General features: G+C 43.8%; 1 protein-coding gene across 10 annotated transcripts in view; it reads left to right on the top strand.

Moving 5' to 3' along the window:
- DOCK3 (dedicator of cytokinesis 3) overlaps positions 1–20,190 on the top strand; it is a 448,426-nt gene that overhangs the window by 78,939 nt on the left and 349,297 nt on the right. For all 10 annotated transcript variants that reach the window (XM_053296419.1, XM_053296418.1, XM_053296424.1 and 7 more), the window contains exon 5: positions 6,223–6,319. In XM_053296419.1, coding sequence (XP_053152394.1) covers positions 6,223–6,319 — 97 coding nt within the window. The remainder of the gene's footprint in view (positions 1–6,222; positions 6,320–20,190) is intronic.

Below are 20,190 nucleotides of genomic sequence, written 5' to 3'. Positions count from 1 at the left end.
CAAAGACCGTGACAAGAGCATGACATCATCTGCATAGAGGAGGATGGATAGATGTCTACTGCCCAATTTTGGTGGATGAAATTCCAGATTAGAGAGTCTATCCACCATGTCATTGATATAATAATTAAACATTAGTGGAGCTAATATACAACCCTGCCTGACCCCCTCTCAGCACTAATTTGGTTTGTTAAATGGCCCTGTGGGTTGCAACACACTCTTAAGTTGCAACCCTTGTGAAGATTTTTAATTAACAAAAGCAACCTTTGGTCGATTGAAGAATTTGATAGTTTAATTCATAATCTGTCATGATAAATATGATCAAAGGCTGCCTTAAGGTCAACAAAGGTGGCATAGAGTGCACCCCTCTATATGTATGATCTGGGTTTTGACACCATCTTGCATACGAGAACACAGCAGGGTGCATTCACATAGCCACAGCCTGTTTTGGATCTTAGCTTAGCATGTTGTATGTGTGTTGTGAAATAGTCGCTGGTGTTCTGAGAACAGTTTGCAAGGTTGCTGGGATTATTCAGAAGTAAATGATTTAATTCAGTGGGCTTCCTCCTTGTTAAAAGTGCATAGGATTGCACTGTAAAAGTGTGGCTTGCTTTTAGAGGTGTGTATCATTCCCTGATTTTTTATTTTATTTTTTGCACAAGTCCGCTGCCCTTGCACAAATTCACCAAGTGTGGGGGGAAAGAAGACAAGGGAAAGCTGTCAGTCACCCACCCACCCACCCCTCCTCTTCTCCTTTTGTGTAGTGCCCTTTGTGTAGTTTTGGAAGTGGGGGTTGCTTCCTCTTCTCCTTTCTCTCTCTCTCTCTCCTCAAAGCCTCAGAGGGAGGAACTGGTGTAAAATCTGAAGCAGCTAATTCTAACTGGCTTCAAAACATTAGGGCTAGCTGACAGATTTTACTCCACTTCCTACTGTGCTGACTGGAAAGCACCCAGGTTCAGCGACGGTTCAGCAACTGCAGCAGAATTTGGAGCTCCTGTGATGAGAATCAGTGGCCTCTGAGGCACTGGAAAAAGTCTCCTATCTCTTTTAAAAGTGCTTATGTGTATCTGAACCGAGCTGTTGACTAGTCAAATATACCTGAGATTTCCCTGTCCATGTAACCAGCCTTGCATTTGTTGGTCTTCTCTCCCTAGCGGTTTTCTAGCTTGCTGGGCCCTGCTAGGTAGGATTCTGAGAAGGAAACTGGGCCTTGTACAGATGCGTAACCAGGGTGGGGCAGGCAGGGCACGTGCCCTAGGCGCCAGTTGCAAGGGGGCGCCAAGTGCCTGCCATCCCCCACCCCCAATCACCACAGTTTTGTGTGTGTGTGTGTGTGTGTTTTTAGGGTTTTTTGTTTGTTTGTTTTAAATCCCCACCCCAGCCAGGCGCCCGCTGCCACCCCCACTCACACAGCCGCGACGACAGAGATCTGAGTCCTGGACGGAGAGCCTGCGCACCCCACCCCCCGCCCCCAGCCTCCCCCAAGCACTGACTTTCCGGTTATCTTCAGGGAGTGTTTGCTGCCTGAAAGCCTCTATTCCCCTTTCTCTCCCTCCAGAGAGGAAGAGAAAGGGAAAAAAGATGCTTTCAGGCAGCAAGCCTGTCCTGAAATGAGACTGAAGAGCTCGCTGAAATGAGACTGAAGAGCTCCGGCTCTTTAGAGCTTGAGGCCAAGCCCCCTTTGCATGTGATGTCATCACATGATCATCACATGCAAAGGGGGCGTGGCCTCAAGCTCTAAAGAGCTGGAGGTAGCTCTTCAGTCTTTTTTCAGAGCAGGCTTACTGCGTGAAAGCAGCTCTTCACTTGAAGGTGTGGTCCTTATTCAGTAAGCAACATTCTGCAGGCAATCCCTCTCCCCATCCCACTCAAATCCCATCTTCCTTTCTTTGGGTGGGCTTTTCTCTGTGCTCTGTTGTTAGAGGGGGTTAGAGGGGAGGGGTGAGGAGGAGTGTAGGTACTTAGCTGTGCTTGCTTGCCCTTCCAGCAGCCCCAGTTTGTTAAAAATTTATTTTGTGATTTAAGTCTTGTCTTTTAAAAGAGTTGACTATTAAAATGTGCAGTAAATCATGTGTAATTGAAAAAGGCTTGTAATTGTAAATGTAAATGAAAAAGATTGTTTTACATCTGAAATTTGAAGCCACTTTCTAGTACTTACAATAAGTTTTTCATTTACTGCTAGGCATGCACACTATGTAGAAATAGACTTGTATTAATGTGCATAAACAATGCAGTCACCAAAACAAACCTTAAAAAGCTTAATATGCAGAGACCCCTTCTATGAGGCGGATGAATACAAGTGTAATTGATGGATTTCTTTGTGACTTTTCCTGAGGGCCAGCATAGTGTAGTGGTTAGAATGTTGGACTAGGCCTGCGAAGACCTGAGTTTGAATCCTCATTCAACCATGAATCTCACTGGGTGACTTTGGGCCAGTCATGTATCTCTCAGCCTAACCTACCTCACAGGGCTGTTGTGAGGATTAAAAAACCCATGTACACCACTCTGAGCTCCTTGGAAAAAGAGAGGGATATAAGCGTAAATATAAATTTTAAAATGGGCACATGGATAAACAAAATCTCTCTTCCTATGCTGTTTGCTCTGATGTATTGGAAGGAGAAAGGAGGGGACAGTTTGATTAACATTCCAGAATTGTTCATAAGTGTGCCCCTTAAGAATTAATTTATTAGTTTCTCTCTCTTCCGTGTCCTAACCTTGAGATTCCTTAGCAATAGCCCTGCCTGCTCATTTTGTGTATCTTACTCTTAAGATAGAGTGGGGTTTTTGTTTGTTTTTATTGCATGTTGTAGCTGTATGTGCATGTAGGCTGACTTGTGTTTTGGAGGAGGCGCTGAGGCTGTAAGGCCCCACTCTGAATGCAGGTGTGCACACACTGCCTTGATAGTGGTTAGAGTGTTGGACTAGGACCAGAGAGACCCTAGTTCAAATCCCCATTTGTTACCTGAGGGCCAACAAATTCCTCAGAACCACAAACCAGGCAAACAAAGGATGATTGAAGGAAGCAAAATCACCGTTTATTGAAAACCAGCGCTGGTGACGCTCCCAGTACCTAACGGTAAAACCTGAGAGACGTGCCCAGCTGCCTGGGTCACAAGTTTTTATAATTTGGCATTACTACACAATTAGGCGTCAACATTCAGCCCCAAAGAACCAATCAGTTCATTACATTCGTACATATGCTTGCATAGAGGCTGGACTTTGCGCTCTAAGTTTCTATTTCACAGCAGAGAGATAATTAATTAATAGAAGAAGCCTTCACATTCCTAGAACAATACAGTTACTATTCAGGGGAGCCTATCTCTCCCCGCTGCTGCAAACCCCCACTGATTCTGCTCTGGGCAGATAGCTGACTTAACACTTTCTTTTGGTCTGTACTTTTCCATCCCACAGAGGCACTGACTTGCAAACACACTTTCTACAAAGCAATTACAAAGCAGCTTTCTGAAAAGGCATTTTCCATTCCACACATTCAGCCATGAGACTTGCTGGGTGACTCTGGGCCAGTCACTTCTCTCTCAGCCTAACCTACTCCACAGGGTAGTTGTGAGGAGAAACTTAAGTATGTACACTGCTCTGGGCTCCTTGGAGGAAGAACAGGATATAAAAAATGTGAATTTTACTGCTTGCTGGCAGATAGCAGCTGGCGGGGGGGCAGGGGGGTTGCTAATACACACTGCTGGATTTGGAATGCAATACACATGCTGATCAGGGAGTGCAAGGACTACATCCAGTCTCCAGTACCTCTCTGAATAGCTGATAGGTGTGATTCCTGCTTTCTGAAGAAGGCTGTATCTGTGCTGCCTCAGCAATTTGCATCAGTGAAAGAAAGTAAGGTGCAGTTATAATTTTCAGGTAGTGCCATAATTTGTTAATTAAAAGATTGACAAGCTTGACTTTTATTTTTGAGCTGATATTATGTGAAGTTATCTGAAAGATGGGTGTCAGATATTTGGGGGTGGGGGGTTGCAATTTCAGTGCTTGCCCTAGGTGCTGTTTTCCCTAGATACGCCTCTGGCCTTGTACCCTTTTCTCCTCTCCTCATTTGCCTGTGTTTGAGAGCCCAATCTTCTACCTTCCTCTAGGTTAGCTTTCTTAGCTGCTTTTTTCTTCCTTCTTTGGGGCTCTCCTGCAATATACCCACTTCACTCACTTGTAGTGATGCAACAATAAAAGCTATTGATCTTTTTGCTGTCCAGTCAGCTGTTAACCATTGTCACATGTCTTCTCATCCCAGTAGTAGCAATGGGCTGTCTCATAGTGGATAGCATTGTGATCTGTCTGCCTCTAAACTGTGGGCAAATCTCCACTAGATACTAGGGTTGTGCGTTTTGTATTTTTTTCTGTTTTGTTCTTGGCCCGAATCCGAAACACCCCCATTTTGTTTTTTGTTCGAAATCAGCCAGTCCGAAACACCCTAATTTTGTTCTTTGTTCGAAATTGCAAAATCTGAATCCGAAACGTTTTGGATTTTAAAAAATGGCCTCAGGGAAAAACTAGTGGGTGGGGGTGTTAGTGCCCGATGGGTGGAAACTACCACCCAAGTTTCAGAGGAATTGGGCAAAGGGCTGATTTTTGGAGAATTTTTGCAGTATAGGATTTTTCCCATAGGGAAGAATGGAGGTTTCAGCAACCCATGTGGGTGGTTGGCACACTATGTGCACTACACCACCACTCGCTCCCAGCCACCCCAGTGCCCCCCAGGTGGAGTTATGGGTCTGCTGAAACCTCCATTATTCTCTGCGGGGGGGGGGACCTTAAAGAAGCGTAAACTTCAACAATTCCTAAGAAATCAGCTCTTTGCCCTATTCCTTTGGAATCTGGGTTGTGGCAGGCACCCCTTGGGGCACTGCCACTCAGCCCACTGTTTTGCCCCTCAGGCCCCCTTTCTGCCCCGAATCTGTCCCAAAGACATGTAAACTTCAAAAATTCTTTAAAAATAAGCCCTTTCCCCAATTCCTTTGGAATCTGGGTGGCAGCAGGCACCCATTGGGGCACTACCACCTGAACCACTCTTCTGTCCCCAAAGCCTCCTTTCTGCCCCGAATCCACCCCAAATAACAATAACATCACACATCAACAACAGCAGAGCTTTGGAATAAAATCAGGCAGATTTCCAAAGGTCATGGACATCCACTTCCCCCTGCCCAAAATGCAATTGATCTACACACAACAGTGTGAAACAACAACAATGAAATGCACACTGCCCCACTGGCCAATGAGGGTAAATGCACACTGCCCTACTAGCCAATGAGGGTAAAATTTACCCTTAAATTTGCTTAAAAGTAATAAGGAGGGAATTGCCAGCAGATCAGCTAATGCTTTCGCTGGCCAATCTACGGGCTGGAAGGTCTGGAAATTCAAACAGATGTCAAAACTCAAAATGGAGACTGAAGGAGAAAGACTTTTTGTGATTTTAAAATGGAGTTTCAAAACAGCCGAAACTACAAAACGTTTTGTATCCGAAACAGGGATGTTTTGTTTTGGCTACAAAATTTTCTGTTTTGAGCATTGGGTGTTTTGTTTTGGCTACAAAACAACCGAAATGGCCTGTTTTGTGCACAAAACGTTTTGTGTCTGAAACGAAACACACATCCCTACTAGATACTGAACCCTCCCAGAATGTACTTATATGAACAGGGACCTTCAGGATCATGTTGTCCTCCTGTTCCAGGAAAAAGCCAATACCGTTCCTCTTCCAGATTCAATTAATTATGTAGACTGGTTGGTTCCTTGGCTAGGAAGCTGGGCATTATGTATATAGATAGTAGCTTTATCCATTGGCTTCCCAAGAGTGGGATTCAGTGGCCAGTGTTCTGGGACTCGCTCAGCAAAAACAACAACCTAGCAGAGCCTGCATATGTGACTGAAGTAAAACGTGTAGACATGTGTCTATGCCTATAAAAACACAGAATTATAATTGTCCTCAAAGTGTATCTTGTGTAATTAACTACACATAAGAAGCAGAATAATTATTGAGTAATGGCACATATACTGTCTCACTTTTGTGTTCTGCATTGGATGGCATCGTAAATAACTGTATATGGAGCTAAGAAGGCATTATATAAAAGGGTATACAGTCATTACTCCTCTTAACTCCATGCAAGATATAAGTAATTATTTTATATGATTTATTTTCAAAATGTCTTATAACCATTAACACTTTCCATGAAGGAAGCTTATGTAAACATTTTCATTATTTTACAGGCAGTATGAAACTGTTGTTCCACTTGAGGATTCCGTTATTACTGAAGTTACAGCAACACTCCAGGAATGGGCTGTCCTCTGGAAGCAGTTGTATGTGGTAGGTAACTGAAAACAAATTACATATAATATTGCATAGGGCTGTGCAATCGTATTGGTCTGATAAGAATATCGGATTGATATGCACACTATCAGGCATTATTGGAAGAATTTCTGATATGATAACAGGGAGCCCTGATAGTCAGAAATCCAACTAAAATCCCTGCTGTCCTTTTGGAAATCCTTCTGCTCCTGATAGTAGACAAAACCATCCCCACAGATTGGAGAGACTTTCTCTCCAAGCCGACTCCGGGATGGCTTTTAAGGACTTCATCCCTGAAATTGGGGTTGGGGGCCCCAAGTTAACCCACTAGGAAGTGCTCACCTTAGATGCTTCCTGGGGGATTAACTTCCCTCACCCCTGGATTTTGGAGATGTAGCCCTTAGAAACCAGCCCAGGGCTGGCTTGGAGAGAAAATTTCTCCAATTCGTTGGGCTGGTTTTGTTCTGATACTACTATCAGGAGTAGAAGGATTTCCGATAGGACAACAAGGGTTTTAGTTGGAATTCCAACTATCAGGGCTCCCTGTTATCGTATTGGAAAGCCTTCCGATAATGCCCAATAGTGTGTGAAAGTCTCTCCAAGCAGGTCTGCTCTTGAACTTCAAAGACTGCAACCGCAAAATTGGAGGGGGGGGGCAAGGTATCCCCCCCACAGAGCACTCACTGGCACCCTGTGGGTGCTCCCTGCAGGATTATCTTGGGCCCCCATCACACAATTTTGGAGGTGCAGTGCTTAAAATTGGCAACCAACTTGGAGAGAAAGTCTCTACAAGCTGGCTGCAGACCTGGTTTTTGAGCACTTCACCCCCAAAATCAGGGGATGGGAGGCCAAGAATAGCCCCTAGGAAGCACCCATTGAGTGCCAGTGGGTGCTCCCTTGGCCCAAACCCCGATTTCAGGGGTTCAGTGTTTAAAAACCAGGTTGGGATCCAACTTGGAAAGACTTTCTCTCCAAGCCACCTTCTAGTAAAGGTCATTGGTATAATATCACATCCATGGCCATGTAATACCAATACGGCGCCCCTGATTATTCTTATTTTTTGCATATCACTATCAGATTGGCATTGATGCGATATTTCTGGTGGTGCACAGGCCTAATACTGAATACAAGTAGTAGTGGTGTAATAGTTGTACACTATTTACTGGTTTATGTAAGAGGGCCAAAAGAATTACCAAAAAATGAAGGCAGGGGTGGGTAAACACGGCACTCCGTGTTTTTTTTAAAAAACAAAAACTTCCATTATCCCTAGCCACACCCACCCTCTGTGTGTGGGTACTTGGGACAAGCGCCGACCCAGCAGGAAGCTGCACGGGGCGGCGGAGAGCAGGTAAGGACCTGCTCTCCTCTCTCTTAAACCTCCCGCTTCACTCCTGCGCCACCATACTGGTTCGGACTTTGTGCTCAAATCTCAGTTCGTGCACACCCAGTGCTCAAACCTTGGTTCATGCACACCCTTATTGCATAGTGTAGTGATAGTCAAGCTTGAGGGAGGACTAGGCCACAATTAGAGTGGCTGCTTGGAAGATAGGCATCTCCAAATAAGGAAGAAACCCCAGGAGAATCAAATCCCTGTGGCCCAATCCAGAGTGAGGGGCAAGGTTTACTGGACAACAGGCTATAAAGGAGTGGGGTAGGGGTATGTGTGTTCTTCCTGGAGGCCTCTGAAGGAGGTCTGATCAGCAACTACTGTAGGACAAAGGGAGTCTAACAGCCTTGGCCTGGGAATCAACTGGGAGTTCCTTACCTTGAAGTAAGTAGCAAGGATAGACCAGTTGAGCTAGACGCGTCAAGAAATTTATTTTTGTTTAAATGCTTGGATCTGTCTGCATGGTTCTTGTAGTTCCTGGGGAAGGGTTTTACTTGAATGGAAGCAGCGATTATTGATGACTCTATAGTTTTCCTTATCCTATTATTAATAAATCCTTCTTGTTGTTATAGAGTGTCACTCCTTATTGGATGCTACCCTGGTCACATACTGCTGAAGTCCTAAGACTGCTTGAGCCTTTCTTGTAGGAATGGGTTTTCCACTTTACTCTCTCAGAATATTCCCTTGGAAAGGTGAAACTGCTCATATAAGAAAGTGGATGGTGGCAACCTACCCAACATTCCTCATAGCTGGAGAAGGGATTTTGTACCCCCACCTTTTATCATTACACACAGTGATGTATCACTTGATGTATCTCATTTCTCTTAGTTTCCATGTGCAGAATTAGGTATGCTTTGAGATTAAATTAGGTAAGCTTGAGATTAGGTATGCTTGAGATAGATTTATCTATCTATCTATCATCTATCATATTTTTATACTGCCTGATTTGTACATCTCTAGGCGGTGTGCACAATTTAAAATATTGAAAAATCAGCACCAATTAAAATACACACAAAAATTAACAGTAGCATAAAACAATTATTAAAACAAATTATTAAAATTATAATTAAAAGCCTGTGAGAACAAGTGAGTATTGAGGGTCTTCCTGAAAACAAACAGAGAAGGAGATACTCTTATTTCAGCAGGGAGCATATTCCAAAGCCCTGGGGCAGCCACAGAGAAAGCCCAGTCCTGGGTCGCCACCATACAAGCTGGTGGCAACCATAACTGGACCTCTCCAGAAGATTGTAATAGGCGGCAGGATTTATGACAAAGGAGGCGCTCTCTTAAATACCCTGGACCCAAGCCATTAAGGGCTTTATAGGTAATAACCAGCACTTTGTATTTCACCCGGAAACATATTGGCAGCCAGTGCAGTTCTTTCAAAACCTCTGTTCTGTGGTCCCTTCGTGATGTCCCAGAGACCAATCTGGCTACCCTGTTCTGTACCAATTGTAGTTCCTGGACTATGTACAAAGGCAGCCCCACGTAGAGTGCATTATAGTAATCAAGCCTGGAGTTTACCAGCATATATACCACTGTTTTAAGGTCATTTACTTCCAGAAATGGTCGTAGCTGATGTATCAGCCGAAGCTGATAAAAAACATTTCTGTGAACATGAAGGTATCAGTCTAGATTTTCAACAGTTGTATTTTAAAATAATGTTTATATGAAGATCCATCATGGCTGATAACTGGGTGCTTTTCACTTCCACCTGGGTGCTTAAGTTACACCCAGGTCCAAATCCTTGTCAGGCGTGCTTCAAAACCCATTTTTTTGCTGCCACCACCAGTAATTTGAGCTAGACTAAACACCCATTTAAGCCTGAATCTCCCCCCAGCAAAAGAGTGGGATGTTCAGCTACTTAACTGGGAATCTCCTGGAGCCAAAGGAAGATGCTCAAACCAAGGACCTTTTTACATAGCAATACGTAGGTATAACTAGAGTCGAGTGTATAATGAAGTACATCTAAATTTAGTTTTTTTTTTAAAAACCAATATCCCACCCCCAGCAAAGGAGCATTGTCTACAAGTAATAAAGTTGCCAAATGAAAATGGTAAAATTATACGACAAAGCGAGTGGCCAGTAAGTGGCATACAACCTGATCAATTTGATGTTTAAACAGGAGGCAGATTCCTTAAGGTTGCAAAAAGATTGGTTTAAAATCTAAGCTGTTCCAAAAAAGCATGACTGCTGTTTTATGACCTCAGAGGTAACAAAATCAAAACTGTAGCTTAAAAGCTCTCATTTGGGTCAGCCCTCTCAGTTAAGTTCCTCATGGGAGGCTCCATCCTCTCATACTTGTCACGAGCTCATCTGACCGAGGCTTGGTCCAAGGTTACCATCAGAGAAGTCGGTAGCTCAGGGATCCTCCTGCATCCGAAACAAAGCACAAGAGAAACAAATCACTATCGAGTATCAGGGTCACCCTGTCTCCCCCGCACCTAGGTCGCTCACCAGATTCCAAGAGTCCTGAGCCCAAGATCCACGACGTCACCAAGGGAGGTCAAGGCGAGGTGAAGCAGCCCGATGTCTGGCTCAGGAACCAAGTCTCAAGTAGCAGGAGTCAGGGTCTCAAGGGTCTGAACAAGGAGCTGGGAAATCCAAGCAGCCAAAGGCTGGTTTGCAACAAGCCCAAACAACGCGTTGCTTGTCTGCTGGCTAATTTATAGTGCTTGTCTAATGGTTCTCCTCCCCTAGCCAGCTGTTGGAGATTCAGTGTTTATATAATCTGTTAAAAAGACACTGACTTTGCCTCACCGGCTGCAGCTGCTGCTGGCGTTTGGCATGCCTTCACTCTTGAGCGGTAAATGGTTGTCCCTCTTCCAGCTCAGGGTCTGATTTTTCACCCCACCCCCCAACTCTTCTGCTTCTGACAGCCCCTCTGGAGCTGATGCTTCGTCTTGGCCTGTCTCAGCTGTCTCCTGCAGCCCGACCGTCAAGCTCTCTCCTTCGGGTGGCAACCCTCAACAACTTCCACCTCCTCTTCACTCTCAGTGAGTGAGGGCATGACAATACGCAAACATGAAAGGGCAAAAAGTGTTACAGAGAAAATTTATTTAATCCTACTCTAACACTTGGGATATACAAATGGCCCTCATTATTCGTTTCCCCAGCACTCATGGCTTTGCATAACTGCAGTTGGGCAATATAGACTAGACTCCGTTATCCATGGTTTTTCAAAGAGGCGAAAACCATGGTTCTTAGGTGTCTGTAAATGACTTCTAATGTCATTTCTGGCCACCATTTTGTGGCACAGAGCCATTTTGTGACTCTTAAAAATAATTCCCCCAATAATTTTTGGAAAAAATCTCAAGAATTTGGAGGATTTACAGGTTTGGCATGGCCTTTCTGGAGAGCTGGAGGCCTGGAGAGCAAGGTACTGTGCTTAATTCCTTTTATTTCTACTTTTTTGGATCTTTTTTAGGTTCAAAGAACCCAACTCCCCAATTTCCTTTGACTCAAGCATTCGTTATTCAGTTTTTCCATATTTGTGCCTATAGGCAAGAACAGAACCCCCACAAATAATGAGAACCACCCGTAGTTAAATTTCAAATCAATAGAGTTAACTTTCAAATTAATAGGGGGTTGTCTTCTATATACATGTGAAGTGGTAACGGCCATGGAGCCCCAAAGATCCCCTCCCCCCACTCTCTCTTCAATAGGGAAAATAGCCCATTTTGAACTGGTATTAATCCATTTGCATCAATTGACAATGGACTCATTCTCACACCATTATGGAGGTGGGCTGGAGCGAAGGCACACTCCTACCTTATGACTCCCAGACAACCAGAGCCTCCTTTGGGCTCTGCAGCTTACGCACACCCATGAACACCACAGTGGCATTCTCCATTGGTGAATTCAGTAGCTGAGACCTCCACACATCCTACAGTGCATTGCATGAGCATCGGAGAGGCAGCCCTCAGTATTTCACTCTGCCTAGCCCTGCTTTCCACGTAACTCTATGGTAAACATAGTTGTTGGCAGCCCAGGGAACAGTTTAAAACTATACCGCTTTGTAATATATAAAGCTAACAATAAATAAATAAACACATGCTGATGGTGCAGACTATCCAAGGAGAAAGGTAGGGTGGCTCTCTTTGTCTCCTATCTCACTTTTAACCTGGGGTAGCAGATCTGGGCTATCCAGGTTCAGAACTGCTGGGCTGGGAGGCCTCCTGGTTCTCCAGACAACCACAGATAAGAACATAAGAACAGCCCTGCTGGATCAGGCCAAAGGCCCATCTAGTCCAGCGTCCTGTTTTGCACAGTGGCCCACCAGTTGCTGCTGAGAAGCCCACAGGCAAGATCTGAGGGCATGCCCTCTCTCCTGCTGTTACTCCCCTGCAACTGGTATTCAGAGGCATCCTACCTCTGAGGCTGGAGGTGGCCTATAGCCCTCTGACTAGTAGCCGTTGATAGACCTCTCCTCCATGAATTTATCAAAACCCTTCTTAAAGCTCTCCAAGTTGTTGGTTGTCACCACAACTTGTAGCAGAGAATTGTTTTGTGTGAAACAGTACTTCCTTTTGTCAGTCCTAAATTTCCAGGCAGTCAATTTCATGGGATGACCCCTGGTTCTAATGTAATGTGAGTGGGAGAAAAATTTCTCTGTCAGCTTTCTCCACATCATGTATAATTTTATAGACATCTATCATGTCTCCCCTCAGTGGTCTTTTTTCTAAAGTAAAAATCCCCTGGTGGTGTAGCCTTGCCTCATAAGGAAGGTGTTGCCCTCTTCTGCACCTTTTCCAGTTCTACAATGTCCTTCTTAAGGTATGGTGACCATATCTATATTCAGTACTCCCAAGTATGGCCACACTATAGATCTGTATAAGGGCATTATAATATTAGCAGTTTTATTTTCAGTCCTTTTCCTAATGATCCCTAGCATTGAATTTGCCTTTTCCACAGCTGCCGCACATTGAGGATACTTTCAATGAGCTGTCCACCACGACCCCAAGATCCCTCTCCTGGTCAGTCACTGACAGCGCAGATCCCATCAGCGTATATGTGAAGTTGGGTTTTTTTGCCCCAATATGCATCACTTTACACTTGTCAACATTGAACTGCATTTGCCATTTTATTTCCCACTCACCCAGTTTTGAGAGATCCTTTTGGAGCTCTTTGCAATCTTTTTTGGATTTTATCTGAAAATTTGGCCACCTTGCTTGCTTACCCCAACTTCTAGATCATTTATAATAAATTAAAAAGCACCGGTTCCAGTACATATCCCTGAGGACCCCACTTCTTTTCCCTCCGTTTAGAAAATTGTCCATTTATACTTACCTGAATTAACCCAGTCACAGGAATATACCTATTCCTGGGATAATCTTGTCCTACCCAGGAATCTGTGGTTGTGAGAACAGGCTTATAGTCTTTTTGATGACCATTATCCCAGCCTGAATTCTTGACAGACAACAGAAGTGGCATATGTGACTCCCCAGTTACAAAATAAAGTGTGTGTGGGGGGTGGAGTCTTACAGAGCAAATAGTTGATTCTATTCAGGCATTAAAGGGCTTTTGGGCTTAGCAAGAAAACATGGTAGTAGTTTAACCAAGCTTTGGGCAAGCAGCCCCATTCCCCATAGTATATTTTGCTTCAAAGCTTCTGGAGAAGGTAATATTTTCTTCAAAGCATTTTTGTCATAAATGGCTATACAGGTTTGATAACTGATATTATTGTTGGTACAATCACAGTGACTTATGGGAATTTGATGTTTGCTTACATAGATGCTATTTTTTTTAACTTGAAATAAAATTTTGGTAAGGCTGGTATTTGAAAGAAATCTGCTTGAGATGCATCAGTCTCTGTTCTGTTTTAATATCTGCTTTGATGTTGTATAGGAAAGGCATCAGGACACAAGAATGTGGTCAGTTTTAATTAATTCCTGTACAGTTTGGCACTGACCTCAAAATGGCACCTCAGTGACCATTTTGAAGCTGTTCAGCTCCGTTTTCTTCATCCTGGAACAAAGATAGTGTTACTTGACCAGATCACTGGAAATTTTATAAATTTTTGATAGAAGAATAACATTAAGTATAGTTCTTTCAAAATGGGTGTAATAGCGTTCCAGCAGGCAGCTCTGGACAAAACCCCAGCTGCCAAATTTCGCACCATCTGCTATTTCCAAATATTCTTCAAGGGCTGCCCCATGAAGAGCACATGGCAGTAGTCCAGCTGTGATGTGACTAAGACATGGGTAACTGTAACCAGATCTGTTTTCTTGAGAAAGATATGCAGCTAGTGCACTAGGCGGAATTGTGCAAAGACACCACTGCCTCCATCTCAGCATCCAGAAGCAGAGCTGGGTCCAGAAGTACTCCCAAACTGCCCACCTGCTCTTTCAAAGGGAGTGCAAAACCCACCCAAAGTAGGTTGAATTATCTCATCTCAGTTGGCTCACCCGTATATTGACCACATATTGACATTTAGTCCCTCTCACAGTGGTTTCAAGTAGATGTTAAAGAGCAGGGGGATAAAACTGAGCTCCTGGGACCCCATGAGCCAACAGCCAAGGGGTCAAGCACCAGTGCCCCACCTCCACCTTCTGAATCCTCTCCTCAGGAAAGGACCAGAGTCACTTCAAGGCAATGCTTCCAATCTCCATACTCAATAGGCGGTCCAGAAGGATACCATGGTTGATGGGTTACACATTCAGATACACACTACAGGTGAAGTTGTTGGTCAGTATTCTGGTTCTTTTGGCAGCCAGTCAGTCATTTTTATTTTAGTCATTGACCAGAAGCATTATCACACACAGTAGAACGTCATTTACATAAAATATAACAGAATTTAGTCACTGAGTTGGTGTACTTATAATTAAAATTTGACAATAAAATATTTAAGAGAAATTTATCTGAGTGACCAGGAAATGTCACAAGATAAGGCAAAATAAGTGTTGAACAATCGTTCTTGTAGAGGTCACATTATAAGATAACATGTTCAGTAGTCTCAATATCACCAGACCCACAAGGACAAAGTTGGGATGCATAAGGAACCCCCCTGAACCTCCCATAAAGCACCGCTGTAGGAAGCGTGTTTAATCAAGCTAAAGATAGCGCCTGCCTGAACTTAGAAAAGGTGATATTATTTAAATAAGCAGCAGGTTTTGTGCTGAAAAGCTGATCTCCAAGGTATAAACCTTTTGGGATTTTAGTAGCTTCAAGCTGTAAATCGGTGTCAGCAATTCGTTGTTTGATCAGCTTCCTAGCGCAGTCGTGGCCCAAACTAATCAGGTGAAAACCCATAATATCAGGTGAAAACCCATAATATTGGGATTTTGTTTTAACAAGTTGCTTCCAAGTAGAATCGAAGTTATCAATTAATACCAAGGGGGCAAGTCCAGATTGTGAAAATACTAATTTCAGCCAAAATGCAAAAATACATTGCATTTGTAGCAGCAGCATTTCTCTACTACTGCAGTGGCCACTCCAGTGCACAATTTTTGACATCAATCTTCCATCTCAGGTTCACATGCTGTTGCTGTGGGTTCTTTAGAATTTTAGAGCTATCACCCCCACTCATTTCTACAGCTCTTCATTGTTGTTCTTCTACAACCACCTAATACTTATACTTCAGAGAAGCTTGGCCATAGTTAGACTGCCTGGTCTAACTTATGCAGTTATGCTGGTCTAACTTATGCACTTCTGCAGTTTCCCTGGTCAGCAGAAGGATTTGTGACTGGGTTGATGAGGTCTTCCATGCAGGAAGGAAAAAAGCCCAATAAACAAAAGCTTCTGCAGTGTGAGAAGTGCTGATCTGTTTCATGTGTTCAGTTGACTGGGCTGTGCATGGTTCAGCATGGGCCTGGGATAGTCTACCGATGATACACTTTGCTGCCTTCTTCGCTGACTCAGGCATTTCAGGACCTGTAATATAGCCACCTAATTGTGCAGCAGGAAATGACTTGACTAGCAAGCCAGAGGTTGCTGGTTTCAATCCCCGCTAGTATGTTTCTCACCTAGATCAGGCAGCAGCGATATAGGAAGATGCTGAAAGGCATCATCTCATACTGTGCAGGAGATAGCAATGCAGGAGATGGCATCTCCCCATCTCTGACAGCTTTTAAAAAGTCTTTAAAAACACATCTCTTCACCCAGGCTTTTAATTAATGTTGTTTTAATTGGTTTTAATGCTATTTTAAAAAATTTAAATTGTTGTAATGTGTATCTCCCCCCCCCCATTTTAGTCTTAACGAATGTTTTATTTTGTTTTTATTTTGTTGTAAACCGTCCAGAGACGTAAGTTTTGGGCAGTATTAAAATGTTTTTATAATATAATATAATATAATATAATATAATATAATATAATATAATATAATATAATATAATATAATATAATATAATATAATATAAATGGTTAATCCCTCCTGTATTCTACCAAAGACAACCACAGGGCTCTGTGGTTGCCAGGAGTCGACACTGACTCGATGGCACACTTTACTTAGACATAGTGTAAGGGAAAGCCTTTCAACTTAGGAAGATATTGAGGCTGTTCTCACACCCAGCCTGTCCCAGGCTAGGGAAGTCCAGCCTCGGTTAGGCTGCATGTGAGAACCTCCGGAATTGGGCCCAATCCTAGCAGGGCAGTGCTGTCTCGCCCAGCTTTAAAACTCAGCTGTTAGTCAGGGCTAAGTGAGCTAGTGCAACCTTAACCTCGGCTCCAGAACTGTGCGTCTCCTCAGGCTGCACGCAGCCAAAGGAGACACAGAGATGGGTGCCTAGAGTATCTGTCTCCTGGGGAAATCTCCCAATGCACCATGCTCGGTGTGTGGTTCATTGTGGGATACCTGGAGGCTTTGTGGGATATGCGTCATCCTGGCTCTCTGGAGGTCGATCGCCTGGGAGAGCGGTCTGCGCTCCCTGCACACCTTTACTCATCTTTGGGGGGGTGGGATGTTGAGTTTGCACAGCTGCCTGCCCACCCGGTAGGTTGTATGAATAGCTCCATTGTTTGACACAGTCACCACTGGCATCTGTACAACATCCAAAGCCAGTGGGGCAATAGCATTGGAACAGCTATTGGAAGAAAGCACTGCACAAGGGCCACATTCAAATGCCTGAATTTAACATTGAAGTCTTCATTCGGCAGCAACTCATCAAAAACTCTCACTCCAGATTCATAGTTGATCATCCACAGATCACCTCTGGTCAGAAACATGTAACAGCTTGCCAGGCCAGATGATGAATCCAGCCCTACTGTTTCAATGTGTGATGCCATCAATCCAGGGGAAGCCTGTCTTGCCTTTGCCAAGGCTTCAGGATTCATGTCCCTTGGGATTCCTGTCCCACCCCCTGATGTCTAAAACCTATATAAATGATTAAGTCCACAAGAGTTATATTTCACACTTTATGTACAGGTGAAACTCGGAAAATTAGAACCTCTGAAAAGTATACAGTGTACTGTGCTTGATTGGCCAGCAAACTCGCCTGACCTGACCCCATAGAGAATCTATGGGGCATTGCCAAGAGAAGGATGAGAGACATGAGACCAAACAATGCAGAATTGCTGAAGGCCGCTAATGAAGCATCCTGGTCTTCCATAATACTTCATCAGTGCCACAGGCTGATAGCATCCATGCCACGCTGCATTGAGGCAGTAATTGCTGCAAAAGGGGCCCAAACCAAGTACTGAACACATATGCATGCTTATACTTTTCAGAGGTCCGATATTGTTCTATTCTTCAATCCTTGTCTTCTTGGTTCCATGTAATATTCTAATTTTCTGAGATTGTGGATTTGGGGTTTTCATGAGCTGTACGCCATGATCATCACAATTATAACAAATTAAGGCTTGACTTATCTCGCTTTGCATGTAATGCGTCTGTCTCATATATCAGTTTCACCTTTTAATTTGCATTACTGAAATTAATGGACTTTTGCATGATATTCTAATTTTCCGAGTTTCACCTGTATATGGAGGAGGGGGCTGCTGCCAGGGATGATGGTGTTTATTATCTGTCTCTGCCGCCACTCCATTTTGTGAATAAGCAGCACCATAGAATTGCTTTGAAGATCAGGAAGGTGGTAGTCTTGTAAAGTTTTGTGCTTTCTTTCCTCTCTCCCATGTAAACCTTTTATGTCATGATTTAGACTCTTCAGTTAATGAAGTATCATTGGGGGAGGTGTCCAGAGTACAGTCTGGTCCGGTTTTGTTGAATGAGTTTGAATTGTTGGTGCCTAAGGATGTGGACAAGGTGTTTAGTTGAGTTCAGCTGAACCACGTGTTGCTTAACCCTTGCACTTCATGGCTCATTAAATTTGGTGGGGACGGGATCTTCAGCTGGTCCAGCAGGTCATAAATGTTTCATTGAAAGAGGGAGTTGTTCCAGCTTTAGTTAAGGAAGCTATCACTCAACCACTCCTAAAGAAATGTAGACACCTTTGGAAGAAACTGAGTATCTAAATCAATTTCAGTCAGGCTTCAGGTTTTGGAACTGAAACTGCCTTGGTCACCCTGTAGGGTGACCTGTGCCAAGAGAGAGACAGGGGAAGTGTGACTTTGTTGATTCTCTTAGATCGTCCAGTAACTTTTGATAGCATGATATCCTTTTGGATAGGCTGTCCAGTTGGGTGAAGGGGGCACACTTGGCTATGGCTTAGTTCCTACCTAGATGGCTGTTTCCAAAAGGTGAAGCTGGAGGATTACTGCTCATCCCCTTGGCAGTTGTGCTTTGGAGTTCTGCAGAGTTTTCTTCTTTCTCCCTTATTGCTAAACATCTTCATGAAACTGCTGGGAGAGGTCATCTGGAGCACGGATTCTCAACATTGGGTTCCCAGATGTTATTGAACTTCAACTCCCATAATTTCCAACCAAAGGCCACTGGGGCTGAGGATTATGGGAGTTGAAGTCCAATAATAGCTGGAGACTCAACGTTGAGAACCCCTGATCTGGAGATTTTGGCCTGAGGTTTCATCAGTATGAAGATGACACCAGCTGTATCCGTCTTCTTCATCAGATGCAGGTGAGGTAGTGACTGTCCTGAGTCAATACTTGAGTGTGGTAATGGACTGGATGACAGTGAACAAATTGAGACTCAGTCCAAACAAGACGGAAATACTCCTGGATGGTGGTTCATCCATCCAGGTGAGTGATGTTCACCTTGTTCTATATCCCCCCCAAAGGATGAGGTTTGCAGTCCATGACTACTCATTGATCCAGTACTGTCACTCGAGGCTCAAGTCGCCTTTTTGGCTTGGAGCACTTCATCAGTTTTGGCTGATACACTGGCTGCAACCTTACCTAGATGGAGACTGCTTGGCCACAGTTACCTATGTTCTGGTAATCTCCTCTTTAGTTTTACTGTAATGCATTGTAGGAATCAGTGTTCCCTCTACCAGGGATTCCCAGATGTTGTTCATTGCAGCTCACACCATCTCCAGCTGCAATGGCCATTGGCTGGGGATTATGAGAGTTGTAGTCAACAACATCTGGGAATCCCTGGTAGAGGGAATGCTGGTAGAGAGAATGTGGGAGGTGGGGGGTTACCCATCTCCCCCCCGCCCCCTGCCGCTGTTGGTTAATTGGAGAGTTCTGCAAGTCATGTTTCTGGTAGTAGAATTATTCTCTGTACATAACTGCATTAAGAAAGCCTCCTAGCAGATTTAGAAGGGACAAGGTGGGTGGGTTTCACATTCTTTCATGATAAAATAACATAAAATTTAGAAAAAATGAACCAATTTACATAATGGAAATAACTCAACTTTCAATACTAGAAACTGCTTGTGTAATATGATAGTTCTTATGTCTATATACTATATTGTATGCACATTTCACAAAGCACCTGCAAAATAAGCTAACATGCTGTGTTTGTAATATGAAGCCTTCTGTAGAAATAGAATGGTGAACTTATGTAACTTCCTTGCTAGTTCTTTCCCACAGCTGAAGGAAAGCCTTGTGGCAGAAATGTTGCTTCTGATCAGCATATCTGCTTCTTAAAAATGTTTTGTTATGCTTCTTTTATGAACCATTTCCCTGTGTTTTATTTTACTTTTGGCTCAGATGGCTTCCTTACCCTATGATATATTAAGATGTTCTCATCACATGATAGCATATGTGATAGAGCACAGTTGTGTTAATTTTTATTACTATGCATCACGTTCCTTTTCTTATTTTCAAGACAGGTCAGTGTTTATTCTAGGCTTTTCCACCCCACTGCACAAGCAGCTGATGCAATCTCCTCTCCTCCCCCCTTGAGGAGCATCTCTCTAGACCAGGGGTGGGGAACCTTGGCCCTCCAGCTGTTTTTGAACTACAACTCCCACCATCCCCAGCGACGATAATTGTGGCTGGGGATGATGGGAGTTGTAGTTCAAAAACAGCTGGAGGGCCAAGGTTCTCCACCCCTGCTCTAGACTCTCTAGCCACCCAGGGACGGCTGACTGATTGTCTGCGGGGAGAGTGGGCTAAGCCCGCAAACCCCATCCAGGCTCTTCTCAGTGATTGTGAGAAGAGCCTCTCTGAGTTAGGGGAGAGGGGAATTGAGAAAAATCAATAGTA

Source organism: Hemicordylus capensis, chromosome 2 (genome assembly GCF_027244095.1).
Source record: "Hemicordylus capensis ecotype Gifberg chromosome 2, rHemCap1.1.pri, whole genome shotgun sequence".
In the NCBI taxonomy this organism is placed as follows: Eukaryota; Metazoa; Chordata; class Lepidosauria; order Squamata; family Cordylidae; genus Hemicordylus; species Hemicordylus capensis.
Note: the sequence above shows the minus strand (reverse complement) of the source record. Positions and strands in the feature narration are given on the sequence as shown.